Source organism: Procambarus clarkii, chromosome 44, assembly GCF_040958095.1.
Source record: "Procambarus clarkii isolate CNS0578487 chromosome 44, FALCON_Pclarkii_2.0, whole genome shotgun sequence".
Lineage (NCBI taxonomy): Eukaryota > Metazoa > Arthropoda > Malacostraca > Decapoda > Cambaridae > Procambarus > Procambarus clarkii.
In genome coordinates, this window is record NC_091193.1 from 22,251,811 (window position 1) to 22,271,493 (window position 19,683).

The 19,683-nt window shown below is 41.6% G+C and overlaps 4 protein-coding genes across 4 annotated transcripts in view; all 4 read right to left on the bottom strand.

The window, feature by feature from the left end:
* Positions 1-40, bottom strand: part of LOC123745158 (uncharacterized) — a 3,098-nt gene extending 3,058 nt beyond the window's left edge. The window contains exon 1 of the mRNA XM_069300809.1: positions 1-40. This exon is cut by the window's left edge and continues 12 nt beyond it. The gene's annotated coding sequence lies outside the window, so the exon portion shown is untranslated.
* A 3,245-nt stretch (positions 41-3,285) lies between these two features.
* LOC123745362 (uncharacterized) lies at positions 3,286-4,322 on the bottom strand. The gene has a single exon (XM_045725848.2). The coding sequence runs from the start codon at positions 4,320-4,322 to the stop codon at positions 3,387-3,389; it is 936 nt and encodes a 311-aa protein (XP_045581804.2). The 3' UTR covers positions 3,286-3,386.
* A 5,454-nt stretch (positions 4,323-9,776) lies between these two features.
* Positions 9,777-12,450, bottom strand: LOC123745361 (uncharacterized). The gene is made up of 2 exons (XM_045725847.2): positions 12,424-12,450; positions 9,777-10,823 (listed from the first exon to the last, which is right to left on the bottom strand). Exons 1-2 carry the CDS (start codon positions 12,433-12,435, stop codon positions 9,999-10,001), a joined length of 837 nt encoding a protein of 278 aa, XP_045581803.2. The 5' UTR covers positions 12,436-12,450; the 3' UTR covers positions 9,777-9,998.
* A 3,278-nt stretch (positions 12,451-15,728) lies between these two features.
* On the bottom strand, positions 15,729-19,151 carry LOC123745363 (uncharacterized). The gene is made up of 2 exons (XM_045725849.2): positions 19,035-19,151; positions 15,729-16,719 (listed from the first exon to the last, which is right to left on the bottom strand). Exons 1-2 carry the CDS (start codon positions 19,044-19,046, stop codon positions 15,931-15,933), a joined length of 801 nt encoding a protein of 266 aa, XP_045581805.2. The 5' UTR covers positions 19,047-19,151; the 3' UTR covers positions 15,729-15,930.
* Between the last annotated feature and the right edge of the window lie 532 nt (positions 19,152-19,683).

A 19,683-nucleotide genomic window follows, 5' to 3' on the forward strand; every position in this document is an offset into this window, starting at 1 on the left:
GGTGGAGTGTGATGTGTCGGCGAGGCAGACCGAGCTTTTATATGGTATAGTGTCGCTCTCACCCTGACGGGGCAGCCTTGACTCTCGTCTACATAGCACGCCTTTTTTGTCGCGCTCGCCCCTGCCCTTGATTTTTTTCATTTGATTTATTTCCATACTCATACTCTGGGCGGTACTGGGCAAGGTTACAGAGGCTCTTAATAGGCTCAGTATACACTCTGAACCCAAAAATTCATTGAGCTCGTAGTTGCAAATTTGATAAGTTAGCTGTACAGTTTAATGTTTATATAACAATAGTCTTTTAAAGCACATTTCGTTCAAGAACTGGATCACTACAGTCTTTAAGCTGAGTATTGTACATCTGTTGGGAGCCAGAAATACTGTTGTCAATTGCTTCGAATATGTTTAGGACGGATAATATGTTAGTGAGACAAGATCACCCTCGCAAGAAACCATACGTAAGAGTCCTTTTCACATCACATGTGTCCTGAAGATTTCTCATTGAATTTGCTATTGTATCAAGGAAATTTCCGACTATCGACTTCAGGCTATTCAGACAGTAGTTTGTAGCCCGGTATTTGTCCCCCTTTCTGAATATTGGGACTTGGTTGACATCCCTCCAGGCAGTAGGGACTATTCCTGTGTTGGTTTACTTATTTATTTAACATTATTAGTAATGGGTCACAAATTTATCTTTGTACTATTTCAAGACTGCTGAACACTCTTTTGTACCTGGGGATTTGTTTAATTTTAAATTGTTTTTGCCATTGCTGTATATTGCCTTCACGTTGAGAAGGTTGGCTTGGTCTTCACTAATAAAAACTGAGGTAAATTAGTAATTTAGCATATTACTTAATTCTGGAGTTTTGGTGGACATTCTTAAAGGATTGCTAAGTATCAAAGGCAGATAAAGAATAACATAAAATGAAAAAATATTGCATTAACTATGAATAGCGAAGAATATCTTTTCATATATTTAGCAAATACAATATTCTTATAACACGATAGACAAAGTGATTATACTTATAAAATGCAATGTCATTGTTTCATATCCTAATCTGTCAAATGTAGACTAAAATATTTTCCAAAAGTTTGGGTGATATTCTTAATGCAATGTTAAGAATATCCGTTAACAGGTGACAGAGCATTATAATATTGATTAACAAGATTATATTAATATTGAACATTGTATTATATAGTAGGATAATTCACGTGAAAATTTTAGATTATATTAATAAGACGACAAATCTCCATATGCTTTTATATGTATTTTGTTTCCGCAGATCTTCAAAAAGATCTGCGGAAGATTTAAGCATGTTCAACATGCACTGCCGTATGATATATGTTAAACGAAAACGGTATTTGCTTCGTTAAACGTTTATGTCTCTAATGGGCAATCAATCTACTGACCTCCACCAGGACAGGAAGCTGGCCGCTTGTCAAATGTCCGCCCATTTGTCATGAGGATTTTGGCAAGCTGGATTTTACAATTGGGCGGTGTTTTGGCATTTTTGTGTAGGGTGATTGATACTTGCGCTGGGCTAAAGATTTTTTTAAATAATTAATATAAGCAAAAGTAACATTTCCATAATATAAGTAAAAGTAAAATGACAAGTAAATTATTAGAGGTAGGTAAAAAGATTTATTATAAGTGAAATAGCCGAACTAAATGATAATAACTTGTAATTAACGAATAACTGTTATAAGGCTTCGCTGGGAACTAGCCTAATTATAGTAAAGAGTACAGCACGTAAAGTAACAATATGGTAGTTTATAAAACTTAAATATAAGATAACAAGTAAATTAACTGCAACCTACATGAACCTAACTGTCAGTTAAAGTCCACATTAAAGGATAAAAGTTAAGAGTATTTAACGGCCACTGGACAGGCCTGATTACTGATGATTGATAACACTTGAATACAGACGTGGGCCAGGCTTCAGGTAACATAGGTACCAAACATCTTAGGCTCCTAACACAAGGTAGACGATCACCCGAGAGGAGCGCAGTGACAGTAATATGTTTACACGACACCTTAAGGAAAAGATACCAGCGGCTGCTAGCGTGCATGGGACCATATTCACGAAAGCACTTACGCAAGCACTTACGAACGAGTACATCTTTCCTCAATCTCTGGCGGCTTTGGTTACATTTATTAAACAGTTTACAAGCATGAAAACTTCCCAATCAACTGTTGTTATTGTTATAAACAGCCTCCTGGTGCTTCGGAGCTCATTAACTGTTTAATAAGTGTAAACAAAGTCGCCAAAGATTGAGAAAAGATGTACAGGTTTGTGAGTGCTTGCGTAAGTGCTTTCGTGAATCTGGCCCGTACGCGAAGGCCAGGGTGCTGCCGGGTTAGGGTCCCATGTAGCTCACAAATGCCAGGAAACTGTCGAACACATTAATTCGACTGTGATGTCTATTCCGCGATATAGCGCAGACTTTCACTTTAGTAGTGTTCCAAAAAATATAACAAGAAACTGATATATATTCACAATCTGAAGAGGAAAAATATATCGAGTGATGTGATCGTGTGTAAAATGATATGGTTTGTATTCTTTTCATGTCATTCATAGCCAAACGAAATGAAGGATAATTTGCAGGCCATGAGTCACAATAACGTGGCATGAAGGATAACTGCAGTAGAGATTACTCGGCTTCGCAACACTTGTACTGGTTTCCATTGCTGGTACCCTACAAGTGCTGACTTAGTGTGCTGGTACCCCACTTGTGCGGGCTTTGTGTGCTGGTACCACATTAGTGCTGGCTTTGTGTGATGATACTACATTAGTGCTGGCTTTGTGTGATGATACCACATTAGTGCTGGCTTTGTGTGATGATACTACATTAGTGCTGGCTTTGTGTGATGATACTACATTAGTGCTGGCTTTGTGTTCTGGTACCCCACTTGGGCTGGCTTTGTGTGATGTTACTACATTAGTGCTGGCTTTGTGTGATGTTACTACATTAGTGCTGGCTTTGTGTGATGATACTACATTAGTGCTGGCTTTGTGTGATGTTACCACATTAGTGCTGGCTTCTTGTCTCCACTCTTCACAATTAAGAAGAGAAGCGAGGTCTCAAGTTATTCCTCAATAAGTCACGTCGAAGACCTTGTTTCTTATGTTTCGTTAAAGCTCCAGGAAATTTTTAAACAAGAATATAAATAAGGTTTATATTTATCCTAGCCATTGTTTACAGTAGGAGATATCAGAGTTTGACATAGTAAAAATATAGCCATCTCTTGGATAAAATAAATAATGTATAATTTGTTGAATGATTAGCAAACTTAGAATTTAAATAAAGATGATAAGTTCCGTCCTGCAGTACGAGGGCCGGAGCCTGAGTGAAAAGACGCTGTTAACATGTTTAATTTGTTTTGTTTATGGTGTGGAATATAGACCAGATGGGGTCGACACACTAACACCACCGCTGAAGTCGTCTCCAAAACCACCACCATGGCCGCCACCAATGATGCCACCATCAATACCGCCTCCAATTCCACCTCCAATGCCTCCAATACCTCCACCAATGCCGCCTCCAATACCTCCGCCAATGCCGCCTCCAATACCTCCGCCAATGCCGCCTCCAATAACCTGACCGCCACCGTGCGAAGCAGCGCTGAGGGCAGACTGAAGGTCCTCTCCTGTAGGTAGAGTCGGGTTCTCGCCCTCTCCGTAGTTGACGAAGAATACTTCTGGAGTCTGTTGTTCTGGTGCTGGGACGTGGACGACTTGTTGGTCCAGTTCTGGTCGCTTGTTGAGGACGTACACGACGTTCTTCTGTTGAGGTGGTGGCACCACAATGGGTTCCTGACCAAATCCAACTTCTGGGGTACGGATGAAGATAATGTTGTGTTCAAGTCTTGGTAGGGGAACATTTGGGCGTGGACCGACGATTGGGGCCACTGGTGGAGCAGCATACACGTATGAGTTTTTGGTGACAATAGGAGTCACGCAACTTCCGTCCACGTGACGAATCTGTCCAACTCCACAGCTGACTCCTCCAAATCCTGCACCACCACCGAATCCTGCGCCGCCACCGAAGCTTCCACCACCGAAGCTTCCTCCACCGATCCCTGCGCCGCCACCGAAGCTTCCTCCACCGATCCCTGCGCCGCCACCGAAGCTTCCTCCACCTCCTGATCCACCTATGATGAAACCTGGACCAGAAGGTCTTGGTAAACTGTAAGTCGGCAGTTTTTCGGCGGCGGCTGCCGCAACCAAGGAGACAAGAATCTGAAACAGAATTAAAATATTGACACTGTAATTAATTTGGTTGGAAGGCGTCGAAGGGCTCAACTGGCAGCCATTCGCCATTTCAGTTCTGGTCAGAAAACGCTAATCATTAAAGTCATTAAGAAGTTGAGAGCAAAGCATGTACACAAAGTGCAGCACTTTTCAATGTATCTTAACATACACTGATTGAATTCTGTTAGTAATCTGTATATTCATATTTAGGTTTAGAAGCCAAGAAGTGAGGTCTTAATGTTCCTGACAGTCATTAAACCTTAATAATCCTTATCGCCGAACCTAACCCAATCTGATCTTAGCCAAGAAGACAGAGAGACTGTGTGTTATTCTTAAGTCCTAATACCTGCCAGGATCATCAAAGACTCAATCTTCTCAGTTTCCAACTTTCATGTATAATATATATATTATCAGAAAATATTCACTGAATATTAAGTGTAGGTCTGCACCTTCTGGTTTATACACTTTGATCAAAGTAATAATATAGGTTTATAAAGTCTAATGTATATGAAGTACTGAAACTTGCATATATGTATATTTGTTAAGTGAGCAGTATAAATGTGTTATATGTATGTTAAGTGTTGTATTATGTGTGTGTTGTTTGTATTAAGTCATTGATTTCTTAAAGAAAACGACTACCGGCATGCTGGCAACTGAAAACACGAACAAAGGTGCTGTAAGGTGAAGGGTCAGCCTCAAGAGGGTAGAATAAGCGTGTAGGTAACACTTAACTATCACATCTAGGACGCCTCAATCCGGAAAGGCTATGACGTCACTTGTGCAGGACCATATATGCACACTAGATGTTCAAATAGCTATGACCGGTATGTTTTTCTGGTCAAGTTAGCAGATTTTCAATTCAGATCCAGCTATTAAGGCAACGTTGCCTTACGTTTTCCCTATTCTCTGTCACCCCTCAAACAGACTTATGTCATGGCGGTGTTGTGAAAAACTTGATAATTACAAATAAAACGCCACAAAAGCCTCATAGTCACTACTAATGTTGCCATGACGCCGTTCAGTCATTCTCGGTGGCACTAAAGGGGGCCAGGATTTTGATATCAAACTTCTCATCGGTTGTTAATTTGTGTGTTTTTTACGACCAAACATTGTCATTGTACTGTAAGACTGAACAGTCGTGCCTCTTGCTAGGCTACAACCCGAGTCTGTATGAGTACACATCGAATATATTTTTTTCCTCGTACCTAGCCCCTTAATAGGAACATTACTTTGCTGAGTTTGTCTCATCATTTTGACTGTGTGAATAGTTGTCGCCCACCTTGGGTCAGCGCCCACCCCCCTGGGTCAGCGCCCACCCCCTGGGTCAGCGCCCACCACCTTGGGTCAACGCCCACCACCTTGGGTCAGTGCCCACCACCCTGGGTCAGCGCCCACCTTGGGTCAGCCCACCTTGGGTCAACGCCCACCTTGCGTCAGCGCCCAGTAACCTGGAGCGGCATTCCACCTCTCACCTACATCATCACCACCTCTTTCCCGCCCGGACTTGTCAAGAACACCTGGGCTCTTATAATATTTCTCAGTACCACCACAACACAAGACGCTAACACAGGAAGGAGAAGGCACTCACCAGGAGCTTCATGGTGGAGTGTGATGTGTCGGCGAGGCGGCCCCAGTCTTTATATAGTGTTCCTCTCACCTGAACGGGGCAGCCTTGACTCTCCCGTGTCATAGCACGCCTTCCTCCCCCACCTCACCTCTGCCATTACCCTCCTACATGACTTAACTCGCCATCACTGTTTATTAGACGGTTTTGGTGTAAGACAGCCTTTGACGTTGTACTGTGAGTAGTTGTTTATTGTACATTCTATTCTTATCATGTGAGAGATAGTTTATCGTTCACCACATAATCTTCATATAAACAGTAGTTTGTAGAGCACCTCATACTCATCCTATCAGTGGTGTATGTTGCACCTCTATGCATCCTGTGAGTGAGAGATTATCGAGCATTCGTAGACTTGCTGATGTTATTGTTCAGCCCAACATATATACGTTGTTTGCATATATAATGAACAACTAAGGCCCAAATCAGACTCACGAGACACATCACTGGGACATTTCTCAAATTTGACTTCGGTCGATGGTAACTCTCTGCTTTCTATTCCTCAACCCGGCTCTTGGTTCATTTAAGAACACTTCCTCTAATGTCTTGTTCTTCAACCTTCCTAATTAGTCCCTCCTGGTGATAGTGTCCAAGGCCTTATGCTTAACACCGGCAGCAACGTAATTTATATTGCTGTCGACTGCCTTGAATACACTTGTGTAAAATGAGAGCAGATTTGTGAGACAAGATCACTCGTAAAAATTACTTTGAGTGTTTTTTATTAGACCCCTATGTGTCAAGGTGTTTTATCACTAAATGCACAATCATAATCACAACGAACTTTCCTACTATCGAAGTCAGACTATTCGGCTTGGGTCACAGCAAAGTGTCTTTTCTCTTTGAATATCGCGACCACGTTGGCCACCTTCCAGGCATTAGGAACTCTTCTTGTGCAGATGATGAGTCACAATAACGTGGCTGAAGAATCCAATCATCAGCCAGATACCCACACCCACGTACAGACTTGCGAAGCGACTCAACGGCTTGATGACTCCTTATGTCCCTTGCACCTTCAGCCTGATGTCTCCAAAGGAATTTGTTGACTTACTGCGGGGAACACGGGCCACAGGGATAAGAGCCTCGTTGGACGTAAAATCACTATTTACCAACGTACTTGTGGATGAAACAATCGGGATGATAGCGGACAGAGTGTATCGTGATCCGGCTTGTACTCCTCTTGACATACCAGAAAACGTTCTAAGGAAACTACTCCAAGCTTGTACCAAAGAGGCACCCTTCTTGAGCCCGGATGGGCACATGTATAAGCAAGTAGATGGGGTCGCCATGGGTTCTACCCTAGGTGTCCTGTTTGCGAACTTCTACATGGGTACCATCGAACAAAAGGTCTTAGTCGACATGAACTTGAAACCGGCCATATACTGCAGGTATGTTGACGACATTTTTACACAGGTACCTGACGTCAGACATCTGCAGGAGCTGAAGGAGGCATATGAGCGGAATTCTGTGTTGCGTTTCACTTACGAGATGGAGAAGGATGGGAAGCTGCCCTTTCTAGATGTAACAGTCATGGAAAGGAGCGGAGGTTTCCACACTGCAGTCTACACCAAGGAAATAAACATAGGAATGTGCCTCAATGCCAACAGTGACTGCCCAGACAGGTACAAGAGGAGTGTCGTTAACGCTTATGTCGACCGTGCTCTCAGCCACAGCTCAGGATAGAAGCAAGTCGATGAAGAACTCTGTAGGGTAAGGCAGGTCCTAGTCAACAACGGCTTCTCCAATGGTTTCGTTGAAGACATCATAAGAAGGAAGGTGAAACGCCATGCAACCTCTGAAGAGACAACTAACACAACACCTGTACCCCCTATTAGACTATTTTACAGGAACTTCTTTTCCACAGCTCATAAAACGGAGGAAAGGGTCCTGAAAGATATTGTTAATAGAAACGTTATCCCTACAGACAAAAAGCAGAAGATACAATTGACGATCTACTATAAAACCAAGAAAACGGCCAACCTACTCATGAGAAACTCTCCAGACACAAAGCAGAACGCTTTAAAAGAGACCAATGTTGTCTATGCCTTCAAATGCCCACTTGGGGACTGTAAGCCTCAAAGAATTCAGTATATAGGCAAGACAACAACATTTCTTTCCAGGCGATTAACGATGCATAAGCAGCAGGGCTCCATTAAGGAACATATAATCTCTTCCCACAACCAGACCATCACCAGAGAATTCTTAACAAAAAACACGGAAATCATCGATAGATACAGCGATAGCAGGCGGCTTGATATCTGCGAGGCACTTCACATTAAGAAGTCAACAGCCAATTAATGCACAACTATATTCTACCCACTTCAAGACTCCGCACCAATATAGAAGCATCAAGAAATATGGGCCAATAGGCCCTTTGCAGTTACTTCCATTCTTCCCTTTAACTTACAAAATATTATACTCATTGTTTCGTGTTCTGTCTTGTGTTGAAAGTTTGTTTTCACCTCATCCAAAACTGTTATAACATATCACCTCACCCAAATGCAGGTATAAAATCGAAGCTGTTTAAACTCTGTTTAGTTATAGTTGTGTGTGTGTGTAAACTAAAGTCTTTGAAAATGTAATAAGTTATTACGAAACGCGTTCAAGTGTCGCGTCAGACTAGAAATAAAAATGAATTTTGGAAATTGATTGTTCAGTTACCATTAACAGTGAAAAGAAATATAAGAAATATTGAGAAAATTCGTGTTAGAATTATTAATCTTACTTTTTCGGTCATATTTAATAACATATGTCTACAGGAAAGACCGCTACCAAAATATACTAATATATATATATATATATATATATATATATATATATATATATATATATATATATATATATATATATATATATATATATATATATATATATATCATTGATTCTCCTCTAGATAAGAGCTCCTATGGAATAATCCTGTGGGTGACTCGATCTCGCAGTTCAACATCTTTCGTGTAACAAATATTTTCCTTTGGCAGACAATATTTGTACATTATTCAAGAAATATGGGAGACTAACATGACTGCATGACGTTGATTCAGTGACATAGCCTTGTTTCCTCACGCAGTAGTGTTAAAAAATGCAACGAGAGACTTATGATCTTAATCTTGCAAAGTAAAATAAATTACGAGGTATTGAAAATGTGCAACGTTATATAATTTTGATGTTCTTCCTGTGTCGGTCAGTGCCAGACGGAATAAGGAAAATAACAGAATGTTTTAATCCTAAAGGTCACCTGGGTTCCTGTACTTGTATGTTCCGGTACCACACTAATGATAGCCTCTTGTCTCCTCTCCATTAAAAGCAGAAGTGAGGTCTCGAGTTATTCCTCAATAATTCAGTCGTCTTTATGCGTTTCGATAAAGCTCCAGGAAACAGTTAAACAAATACTAATAATAAGGTTTATATTTATTTTAGCTATTGTTTATAGTAAGACATATTTGAGTTTGTCATATTAAATATTAATCCATCTCTTGGATAAAATAAATATATTAAATAATGAGTGGAAGTATCAACAAAACTGGAAATTAAATATAGCCGATGAGTTTTGTCCTGCAGTACGATGGCAGTAGCCAGAGGGAGAAGACGCTGTTTATGGCTTGGAATATAGGCTAGATGGGGTCGACACACTACTGTAGCCACCTCCGAGTCCGCTGTCACCCACGACACCTCCTCCAACACCACCGCCAATATCGCCCCCGATGCCACCACCAATGCCTGGCTTTGTGTTATGGTACCCCACTAGTGCAGGCTTTGTGTGATGTTACCACATTAGTGCTGGCTTCTTGTCTCCACTCTTCACAATTAAGAACAGAAGCGAGGTCTCAAGTTATTCCTCAATAAGTCACGTCGAAGACCTTGTTTTTTATGTTTCGTTAAAGCTCCAGGAAATTTTTAAACAAGAATATAAATAAGGTTTATATTTATCCTAGCCATTGTTTACAGTAGGAGATATCTGAGTTTGACATAGAAAAAATATAGCCATCTCTTGGATAAAATAAATAATGTATAATTCGTTGAATGATTAGCAAACTTAGAATTTAAATAAAGATGATGAGTTCCGTCCTGCAGTACGAGGGCCGGAGCCTGAGTGAAAAGACGCTGTTAACATGTTTAATTTGTTTTGTTTATGGTGTGGAATATAGACCAGATGGGGTCGACACACTAACACCACCGCTGAAGTCGTCTCCAAAACCACCACCATGGCCGCCACCAATGATGCCACCATCAATACCACCTCCAATGCCTCCACCAATTCCACCTCCAATGCCGCCTCCAATAACCTGACCGCCACCGTGCGAAGCAGCGCTGAGGGCAGACTGGAGGTCCTCTCCAGTAGGTAGAGTCGGGTTGTCGCCCTCGCCGTAGTTGACGAAGAACACTTCTGGAGTCTGTTGTTCTGGTGCTGGGACGTGGACGACTTGTTGGTCCAGTTCTGGTCGCTTGTTGAGGACGTACACGACGTTCTTCTGTTGAGGTGGTGGCACCACAATGGGTTCCTGACCAAATCCTACTTCTGGGGTACGGATGAAGATAATGTTGTGTTCAAGTCTTGGTAGGGGAACATTTGGGCGTGGACCGACGATTGGGGCCACTGGTGGAGCAGCATACACGTATGAGTTTTTGGTGACAATAGGAGTCACGCAACTTCCGTCCACGTGACGAATCTGTCCAACTCCACAGCTGACTCCTCCAAATCCTGCACCACCACCGAATCCTGCGCCGCCACCGAAGCTTCCACCACCGAAGCTTCCTCCACCGATCCCTGCGCCGCCACCGAAGCTTCCTCCACCGAAGCTTCCTCCACCGATCCCTGCGCCGCCACCGAAGCTTCCTCCACCGAAGCCTCCACCTCCTGATCCACCTATGATGAAACCTGGACCAGAAGGTCTTGGTAAACTGTAAGTCGGCAGTTTCTCGGCGGCGGCTGCCGCAACCAAAGAGACAAGAATCTGAAACAGAATTAAAATATTGACACTGTAACTAATTTGGTTGGAAGGCGGCGAAGGGCTCAACTGGCAGCCATTCGCCATTTCAGTTCTGGTCAGAAAACGCTAATCATTAAAGTCATTAAGAAGTTGAGAGCAAAGCATGTACACAAAGTGCAGCACTTTTCAATGTATCTTAACATACACTGATTGAATTCTGTTAGTAATCTGTATATTCATATTTAGGTTTAGAAGCCAAGAAGTGAGGTCTTAATGTTCCTGACAGTCATTAAACCTTAATAATCCTTATCGCCGAACCTAACCCAATCTGATCTTAGCCAAGAAGACAGAGAGACTGTGTGTTATTCTTAAGTCCTAATACCTGCCAGGATCATCAAAGACTCAATCTTCTCAGTTTCCAACTTTCATGTATAATATATATATTATCAGAAAATATTCACTGAATATTAAGTGTAGGTCTGCACCTTCTGGTTTATACACTTTGATCAAAGTAATAATATAGGTTTATAAAGTCTAATGTATATGAAGTACTGAAACTTGCATATATGTATATTTGTTAAGTGAGCAGTATAAATGTGTTATATGTATGTTAAGTGTTGTATTATGTGTGTGTTGTTTGTATTAAGTCATTGATTTCTTAAAGAAAACGACTACCGGCATGCTGGCAACTGAAAACACGAACAAAGGTGCTGTAAGGTGAAGGGTCAGCCTCAAGAGGGTAGAATAAGCGTGTAGGTAACACTTAACTATCACATCTAGGACGCCTCAATCCGGAAAGGCTATGACGTCACTTGTGCAGGACCATATATGCACACTAGATGTTCAAATAGCTATGACCGGTATGTTTTTCTGGTCAAGTTAGCAGATTTTCAATTCAGATCCAGCTATTAAGGCAACGTTGCCTTACGTTTTCCCTATTCTCTGTCACCCCTCAAACAGACTTATGTCATGGCGGTGTTGTGAAAAACTTGATAATTACAAATAAAACGCCACAAAAGCCTCATAGTCACTACTAATGTTGCCATGACGCCGTTCAGTCATTCTCGGTGGCACTAAAGGGGGCCAGGATTTTGATATCAAACTTCTCATCGGTTGTTAATTTGTGTGTTTTTTACGACCAAACATTGTCATTGTACTGTAAGACTGAACAGTCGTGCCTCTTGCTAGGCTACAACCCGAGTCTGTATGAGTACACATCGAATATATTTTTTTCCTCGTACCTAGCCCCTTAATAGGAACATTACTTTGCTGAGTTTGTCTCATCATTTTGACTGTGTGAATAGTTGTCGCCCACCTTGGGTCAGCGCCCACCCCCCTGGGTCAGCGCCCACCCCCTGGGTCAGCGCCCACCACCTTGGGTCAACGCCCACCACCTTGGGTCAGTGCCCACCACCCTGGGTCAGCGCCCACCTTGGGTCAGCCCACCTTGGGTCAACGCCCACCTTGCGTCAGCGCCCAGTAACCTGGAGCGGCATTCCACCTCTCACCTACATCATCACCACCTCTTTCCCGCCCGGACTTGTCAAGAACACCTGGGCTCTTATAATATTTCTCAGTACCACCACAACACAAGACGCTAACACAGGAAGGAGAAGGCACTCACCAGGAGCTTCATGGTGGAGTGTGATGTGTCGGCGAGGCGGCCCCAGTCTTTATATAGTGTTCCTCTCACCTGAAAGGGGCAGCCTTGACTCTCCCGTGTCATAGCACGCCTTCCTCCCCCACCTCATCTCTGCCATTATCTTCCTACATGACATAACCCGCCATCGCTGTTTATTAGACGGTTTTAGTGTAAGACAGCCTTTGACGTTGTACTGTGAGTAGTTGTTTATTGTACATACTTTTCTTATCATGTGAGAGATAGTTTATCGTTCACCACATAATCTTCATATGAACAGTAGTTTGTAGAGCACCTCATACTCATCCTATCAGTGGTGTATGTTGCACCTCTATGCATCCTGTGAGTGAGAGATTATCGAGCATTCGTAGACTTGCTGATATTATTGTTCAGCCCAATATATATACGTTGTTTGCATATATAATGAACAACTAAGGCCCAAATCAGACTCACGAGACACATCACTGGGACATTTCTCAAATTTGACTTCGGTCGATGGTAACTCTCTGCTTTCTATTCCTCAACCCGGCTCTTGGTTCATTTAAGAACACTTCCTCTAATGTCTTGTGCCTCAACCTTCCTAATTAGTCCCTCCTGGTGATAGTGTCCAAGGCCTTATGCTTAACACCGGCAGCAACGTAATTTATATTGCTGTCGACTGCCTTGAATACACTTGTGTAAAATGAGAGCAGATTTGTGAGACAAGATCACTCGTAAAAATTACTTTGAGTGTTTTTTATTAGACCCCTATGTGTCAAGGTGTTTTATCACTAAATGCACAATCATAATCACAACGAACTTTCCTACTATCGAAGTCAGACTATTCGGCTTGGGTCACAGCAAAGTGTCTTTTCTCTTTGAATATCGCGACCACGTTGGCCACCTTCCAGGCATTAGGAACTCTTCTTGTGCAGATAATGAGTCACAATAACGTGGCCGAAGAATGTTGACCAAACCACATACTTTTTTTTATCTTTATTTACTAAAATACAATATAAATCATAGAAGATGAAAGCCGACGACGTTTCGGTCCGTCCTGGACCATTATCAAGTCGATTTGTTTAATATTCCTGTTAGTGGGTCACATTGTTCCACTCTGCATTCTTTCAAAAACACCTTTTTTGGACCTGGAAACTTTTTGTTTTATATAGTGATATAAGTGGACAAAGTGATGATATTTATAAGATGCAATTTGATTGCATCACATCCGAAGCTACAATAATAAAATACAGACTGATACAATATTTATTTACTAAGAGATTGGGCGAGGAATATCTAGACATTCTTAATACAAAATTAAGAATAATAGGTGCCAGAAGGTAATATCTTAAGCTATTATAATACTGATTAACAACATTACAGTGATACAAAGCAATGTATATTTTATAAAGTATAGTGATTCATGTTAGAGTTTGAGAAGATTATGTAAATAAAGTGACAAATCTTCATATGCACATAGTTGTGTCAACGTTTTTCCCACATAGCTTTTCTAAAATGTTTCATTTAAACATTCTGGTTGTATTGTGATATAGAGCTCCATTTCAGTTTATGTTTAAATAACTAAAGGTCGAAAGTGTCAGAGAATTTTGAATATTAAGTGAGCGCTCGTTCCATATATAACAAAGATGACCATCTTAGACCAACCCGTCCTCGACTCAAGTCCATTACATCCAGCGGTCGACCCCATAGACGCATTCATAAACTTTTAAATGCAGTTCATTCAAAACGGGAATTTTCTCAAATATAAATTAATATTATAATATATTAGCATATTGTGCATATATAGGCATTGGTTAGGTCATTTTAGACGTTTAGGTTCTGTTGGCGATTATTTGTATATTTAGTATGTGGGTGAAGCATTTACAGCGCTGTGGTTCGAACAAAATGCGGCAGTGAAGCACTTGTTCCGGAAGTGTTCGAACGAAATCAGTTGTGAGTCGTGTGTAAACCGATTTTCAATCATAAACAGGGGGTTTGGCGGGTGCATGGAATCACTTTTGGATCTTTGTTTGGAGGACGGGCTGCTTAGACTGTGTGGTGGGACGAGCGTGATTGTCCGGTTCGGTCTGAATATTTTGGGGTGCTAAGTGTTGTTGGTTTTTGACGAGTACTTTAGGTTGCTTATATTCTTATAGACAGAGATAGTATGATGGTGTCAGGGAAGTTAACAATTGATGTTGGATATAGCGTAGTTCAGTGATCTCGTCTGTTCCTAAATTATATTATTCCCTCAACTATATTGTAGGTTAGCTAAATGCTTCTTTGCTAAGAATCGTGTGTTGAGGACCATAGACGCCAGATAACTGAGCAGCACACAACTACACGTGTGCAACACAAATTCGAATTAAAGGCAAATTACCCCACTGTGAAACTCCCATATTTTGTGTTCTCTGTGGTTCTATGTAACAGTGAATATATATATATATATATATATATATATATATATATATATATATATATATATATATATATTTATATATATATTTATATATATATATATATATATATATATATATATATATATATATATATATATATATATATGCAAACTAGCCTGAATGGTCCCCAGGACTTATGTCCGGTCGTGATGGTCAAGCGGATTAAGGCATCCTGTAGTTACCAGTTGCGTTGCTCCTGGGAGTATGGGTTCGAGTCACTTCTGGGGTGTGAGTTTTCAGTCACATATATATATATATATATATATATATATATATATATATATATATATATATATATATATATATATATATATATATATATATATATATATATATATCATTGATTCTCCTCTAGATAAGAGCTCCTATGGAATAATCCAGTGGGTGACTTGATCTCGCAGTTCAACATCTTTCGTGTAACAAATATTTTCCTTTGGCAGACAATATTTGTACATTATTCAAGAAATATGGGAGACTAACATGACTGCATGACGTTGATTCAGTGACATAGCCTTGTTTCCTCACGCAGTAGTGTTAAAAAATGCAACGAGAGACTTATGATCTTAATCTTGCAAAGTAAAATAAATTACGAGGTATTGAAAATGTGCAACGTTATATAATTTTGATGTTCTTCCTGTGTCGGTCAGTGCCAGACGGAATAAGGAAAATAACAGAATGTTTTAATCCTAAAGGTCACCTGGGTTCCTGTACTTGTATGTTCCGGTACCACACTAATGATAGCCTCTTGTCTCCTCTCCATTAAAAGCAGAAGTGAGGTCTCGAGTTATTCCTCAATAATTCAGTCGTCTTTATGCGTTTCGATAAAGCTCCAGGAAACAGTTAAACAAATACTAATAATAAGGTTTATATTTATTTTAGCTATTGTTTACAGTAAGAAATATTTGAGGTTGTCATATTAAATATAAATCCATCTCTTGGTTAAAATAAATATATTAAATAATGAGTAAAAGGATTAGCAAAACTGGAAAATAAATATAGCCGATGAGTTTTGTCCTGCAGTACGATGGCAGTAGCCAGAGGGAGAAGACGCTGTTTATGGCTTGGAATATAGGCTAGATGGGGTCGACACACTGTAGCCACCTCCGAGTCCGCTGTCACCCACGACACCTCCTCCAACACCACCGCCAATACTGCCACCAATATCGCCCCCGATGCCACCACCAATACCTCCGCCAATGCCGCCTCCAATAACCTGACCGCCACCGTGCGCAGCAGCGCTGAGGGCAGACTGGAGGTCCTCGCCTGTAGGTAGAGTCGGGTTGTCGCCCTCGGCGTAGTTGACGAAGAATACTTGAGGAGTCTGTTGTTCTGGTGCTGGGACGTGGACGACTTGTTGGTCCAGTTCTGGTCGCTTGTTGAGGACGTACACGACGTTCTTCTGTTGAGGTGGTGGCACCACAATGGGTTCCTGACCAAATCCAACTTCTGGGGTACGGATGAAGATAATGTTGTGTTCAAGTCTTGGTGGGGGAACATTTGGGCGTGGACCGACGATTGGGGCCACTGGTGGAGCAGCATACACGTATGAGTTTTTGGTGACAATAGGAGTCACGCAACTTCCGTCCACGTGACGAATCTGTCCAACTCCACAGCTGACTCCTCCAAATCCTGCACCACCACCGAATCCTGCGCCGCCACCGAAGCTTCCACCACTGATCCCTGCGCCGCCACCGAAGCTTCCACCACCGATCCCTGCACCGCCACCGAATCCACCTCCAGAGATCCCTGAGCTTCGTATATCGAAACCTGGACCAGAAGGCCTTTGTATACTGTAGGCCGGGAGTTTTTCGGCGGCGGCTGCCGAAACCAGGGAGACGAATATCTGAAACAATTGAAATGTTATTTATAAGATTCTCGCTAACTCAGAGAGTTGAATCCATCATGTATTAATACTTATTTTAGAGTGCCTTTTGTATATCTGTGTTGTTCACTTCCAGTGATATTTGTACTGTAGCTTATTAGATAGGCATTGTACGCCCAAGTAAAGGCTGATTAATACCGTTGGTAATGAAATTGGTAATGTGATATTCCAAGTTATATATTTAGTTTTTTGAGCACAGTGTAGACAGCCCGGGTCGTTGAGACTGCAACACGCACCCTTGCACTTGGTAAAATATCTGAAATTTTTGCACTGAATCCAAATTTACATTCTAATAAACAAAGGAAAATGTATTTTGTTGACATTATAAGCTGTGTAGCCTAAAATTATAAGCAGCAACACTAATCCTTGTAATACCAAGGTTGTAAATAATGTTAAGTATTACGAAAAGGGCACTACTGTATAAAATAATAATATACTGAAGTGCAAGCAGCTGTTACTAGCTATCAATGTCATGAAATTTAAGGTATACAGATAAATTTTAATGTCAAATAACATTCATCGGGGTCTCATTAATTAAAACCTTTTGTGCCTTCTGTAATAATTTTGCGCTTCTGCTTACATGATGAGTATGACGGGTGGACAATAAAGTGCTGCTCACAGGATGGGTATTGGGGAGCACAACGAACTACGGCTCACAGGATGAGTGTGGGGTATGCAATAAACTATAGTATAGATCATAGAGTATGGAATGCACAAAGACTAGCGGCTGCTGGTTGTAACAATCAACGGAGAACAAAGGCAGAAGCACTGTAAAGTGAAGGGGGGTGAACCAAGAGAGCGTGATGGTAACCGCCATATCTAGGGCACCTCTGTCCAGAAAGACTTACGTCACTTGTGAAGAGGTGCTTAGGTCGCTCACCAGATGGCGTTAAACTATAGGCAGCAGGTTTGCCTAAGGTTATTGGTTTTACCATTCAGATTCAGTGATATGAAGACCGCTGGTGGTGTGGCAACTGCTCAACTCATCCCTAATTATCAGTGTTAATTACACGTAAACACTGCTAGGCTACAAGTACCTCTGGGAATTCCCACCACCTGCTGAAGATCTGCTCACATGCTAACTTGGTCAGCAAAACAGTGACGCGGGATATTTCCATATCCAACGTCACTCTAATTTAATGGACAAAAAACAATAATTTAGATAATTAGTAATGTTCAAGAAATGCCCATTATTTTTATCCTGGAAGGGATGTTATCCAATGTTCTAACCAAGCGTCACACGTTCATTTAATATATATTAACAATAATAATTCATTTCGGGGACAGGCAGCCAGTGTTCTTATACGAGGACTCCCTCCTGCCTGAAGGTCGACTTACTGACCTTCCCCAGGAAGCACCCCCCATAACAAGCTAACTCCCGGTACCTATTTATCGCTAGGTGAATAGAGACATTAGGTGATAGTAAACGCGCCCAACCATTTCTGTCCCGCCCGGGATTCGAACTCGGATTTCCAGATTATGAGTCGAAAAGGAACCCGACTGTACTACCGGGACCTTGCCAGCAAGTTTCTTACTTACCAAATGACCGTATTCTGTAACATATTGTACTGTACTGTAAGTGGACTTCTACTCTTGAAACTTGATAAACAGTAGTTTGTAACTAGTTCAGAACAAACGTAAATTGTTTAGCTTAATGGGGTCCCGCACCTTAACCCATAATGTGTTTAAACCTCCCTCACACAAGCTGGGTCTATAGTTAACTTATTAAACAAACATTCTTGCCTAAAACTCACTAAAACCTCTTGATCATTAACGTTGTTAAAACACTGTAAACGTTTTAGTCATTCTCGGAGTTACTTGAAGAGAGCAGTTTTTCACCACAAACCTCAGCCGTTTGTACTTTAGTACCTGAGCCTTTGGTACTCAGCGGTTGGTATGCATCAGAAACAAACATTTCCAATGTACTGCAACAAATAGACCGTGACATCTTACAAAATAAAGTCAGTCTTCATGACTGAAACAATCTTGCTCGGCTGCAAGTATGGTCTATAAGAGTAGACCTTGAAATTCTTCTTCTCACAGTACTCTGCCTCTTAAATGGAACTTAATTGTGCCACGTTTGTCTCATCATTTTGCCCCAGACGACGTGCTGAGTCACACCGGTGTGAATGTCTGTAGCCCACCTTGGGTCAGCGCCCAGTAACCTGTAGCGGCATCCACCTCTTTCCCACCCGAACCTGTCAAGAACACTGGATCTTGTGTAATGCTTCTTCCCACCACCACAACACAAGACACAAGAAGGAGAAGGCACTCACCAGGAGCTTCATGGTGGAGTGTGATGTGTCGGCGAGGCGGCCCCAGTCTTTATATAGTGTTGCTCTCACCCCAAACGGGGCAGCCTTGACTCTCCCGTGTCATAGCACGCCTTCCTTCCCCCACCTCACCCCTACCATTATCCTCCTACATTCATACGGGGTCACGTGACCACGCCTCCTGCAGGCGCACGTGGTTACGTGACCCCCGCATCCCCCTTTACCGGACTTCCCTGCTGATTATTATAGGTCGACTTGGGTGTGTGAGAGCTTCTCCGGGCTGGCTGCTGGACGGCCGCTGGCTGCTCCGGTACAGTCTGGCTGGTGTACGACGCCCCACTCTCCTGTGCTATTTTGATAACCCTAGTGTGTGTGTGTGTCATTGACTACAGTACATTTATTGACTACGACAAGCTACAGTAGCCAGTTTGTATATTTGATTAAAGTACATTGTTTGTATGCTGCAGTCGTCAGTTGGTTTTATTAGAGTATATTGTTTGTCTGTGTTTTATTGGAGTATAATGATCAGTGTGTTTTACTGGAGTATAATGGTCACTGTGTTTTACTGGAGTATAATGGTCACTGTGTTTTACTGGAGTATAATGATCAGTGTGTTTTACTGGAGTATAATGGTCACTGTGTTTTACTGGAG

Coding starts and splice junctions, on each gene's coding strand:
- LOC123745362 (XM_045725848.2), bottom strand. CDS start 4,322: ATGGCGAATGGCTGCCAGTTGAGCCCTTCGACGCCTTCCAACCAAATT.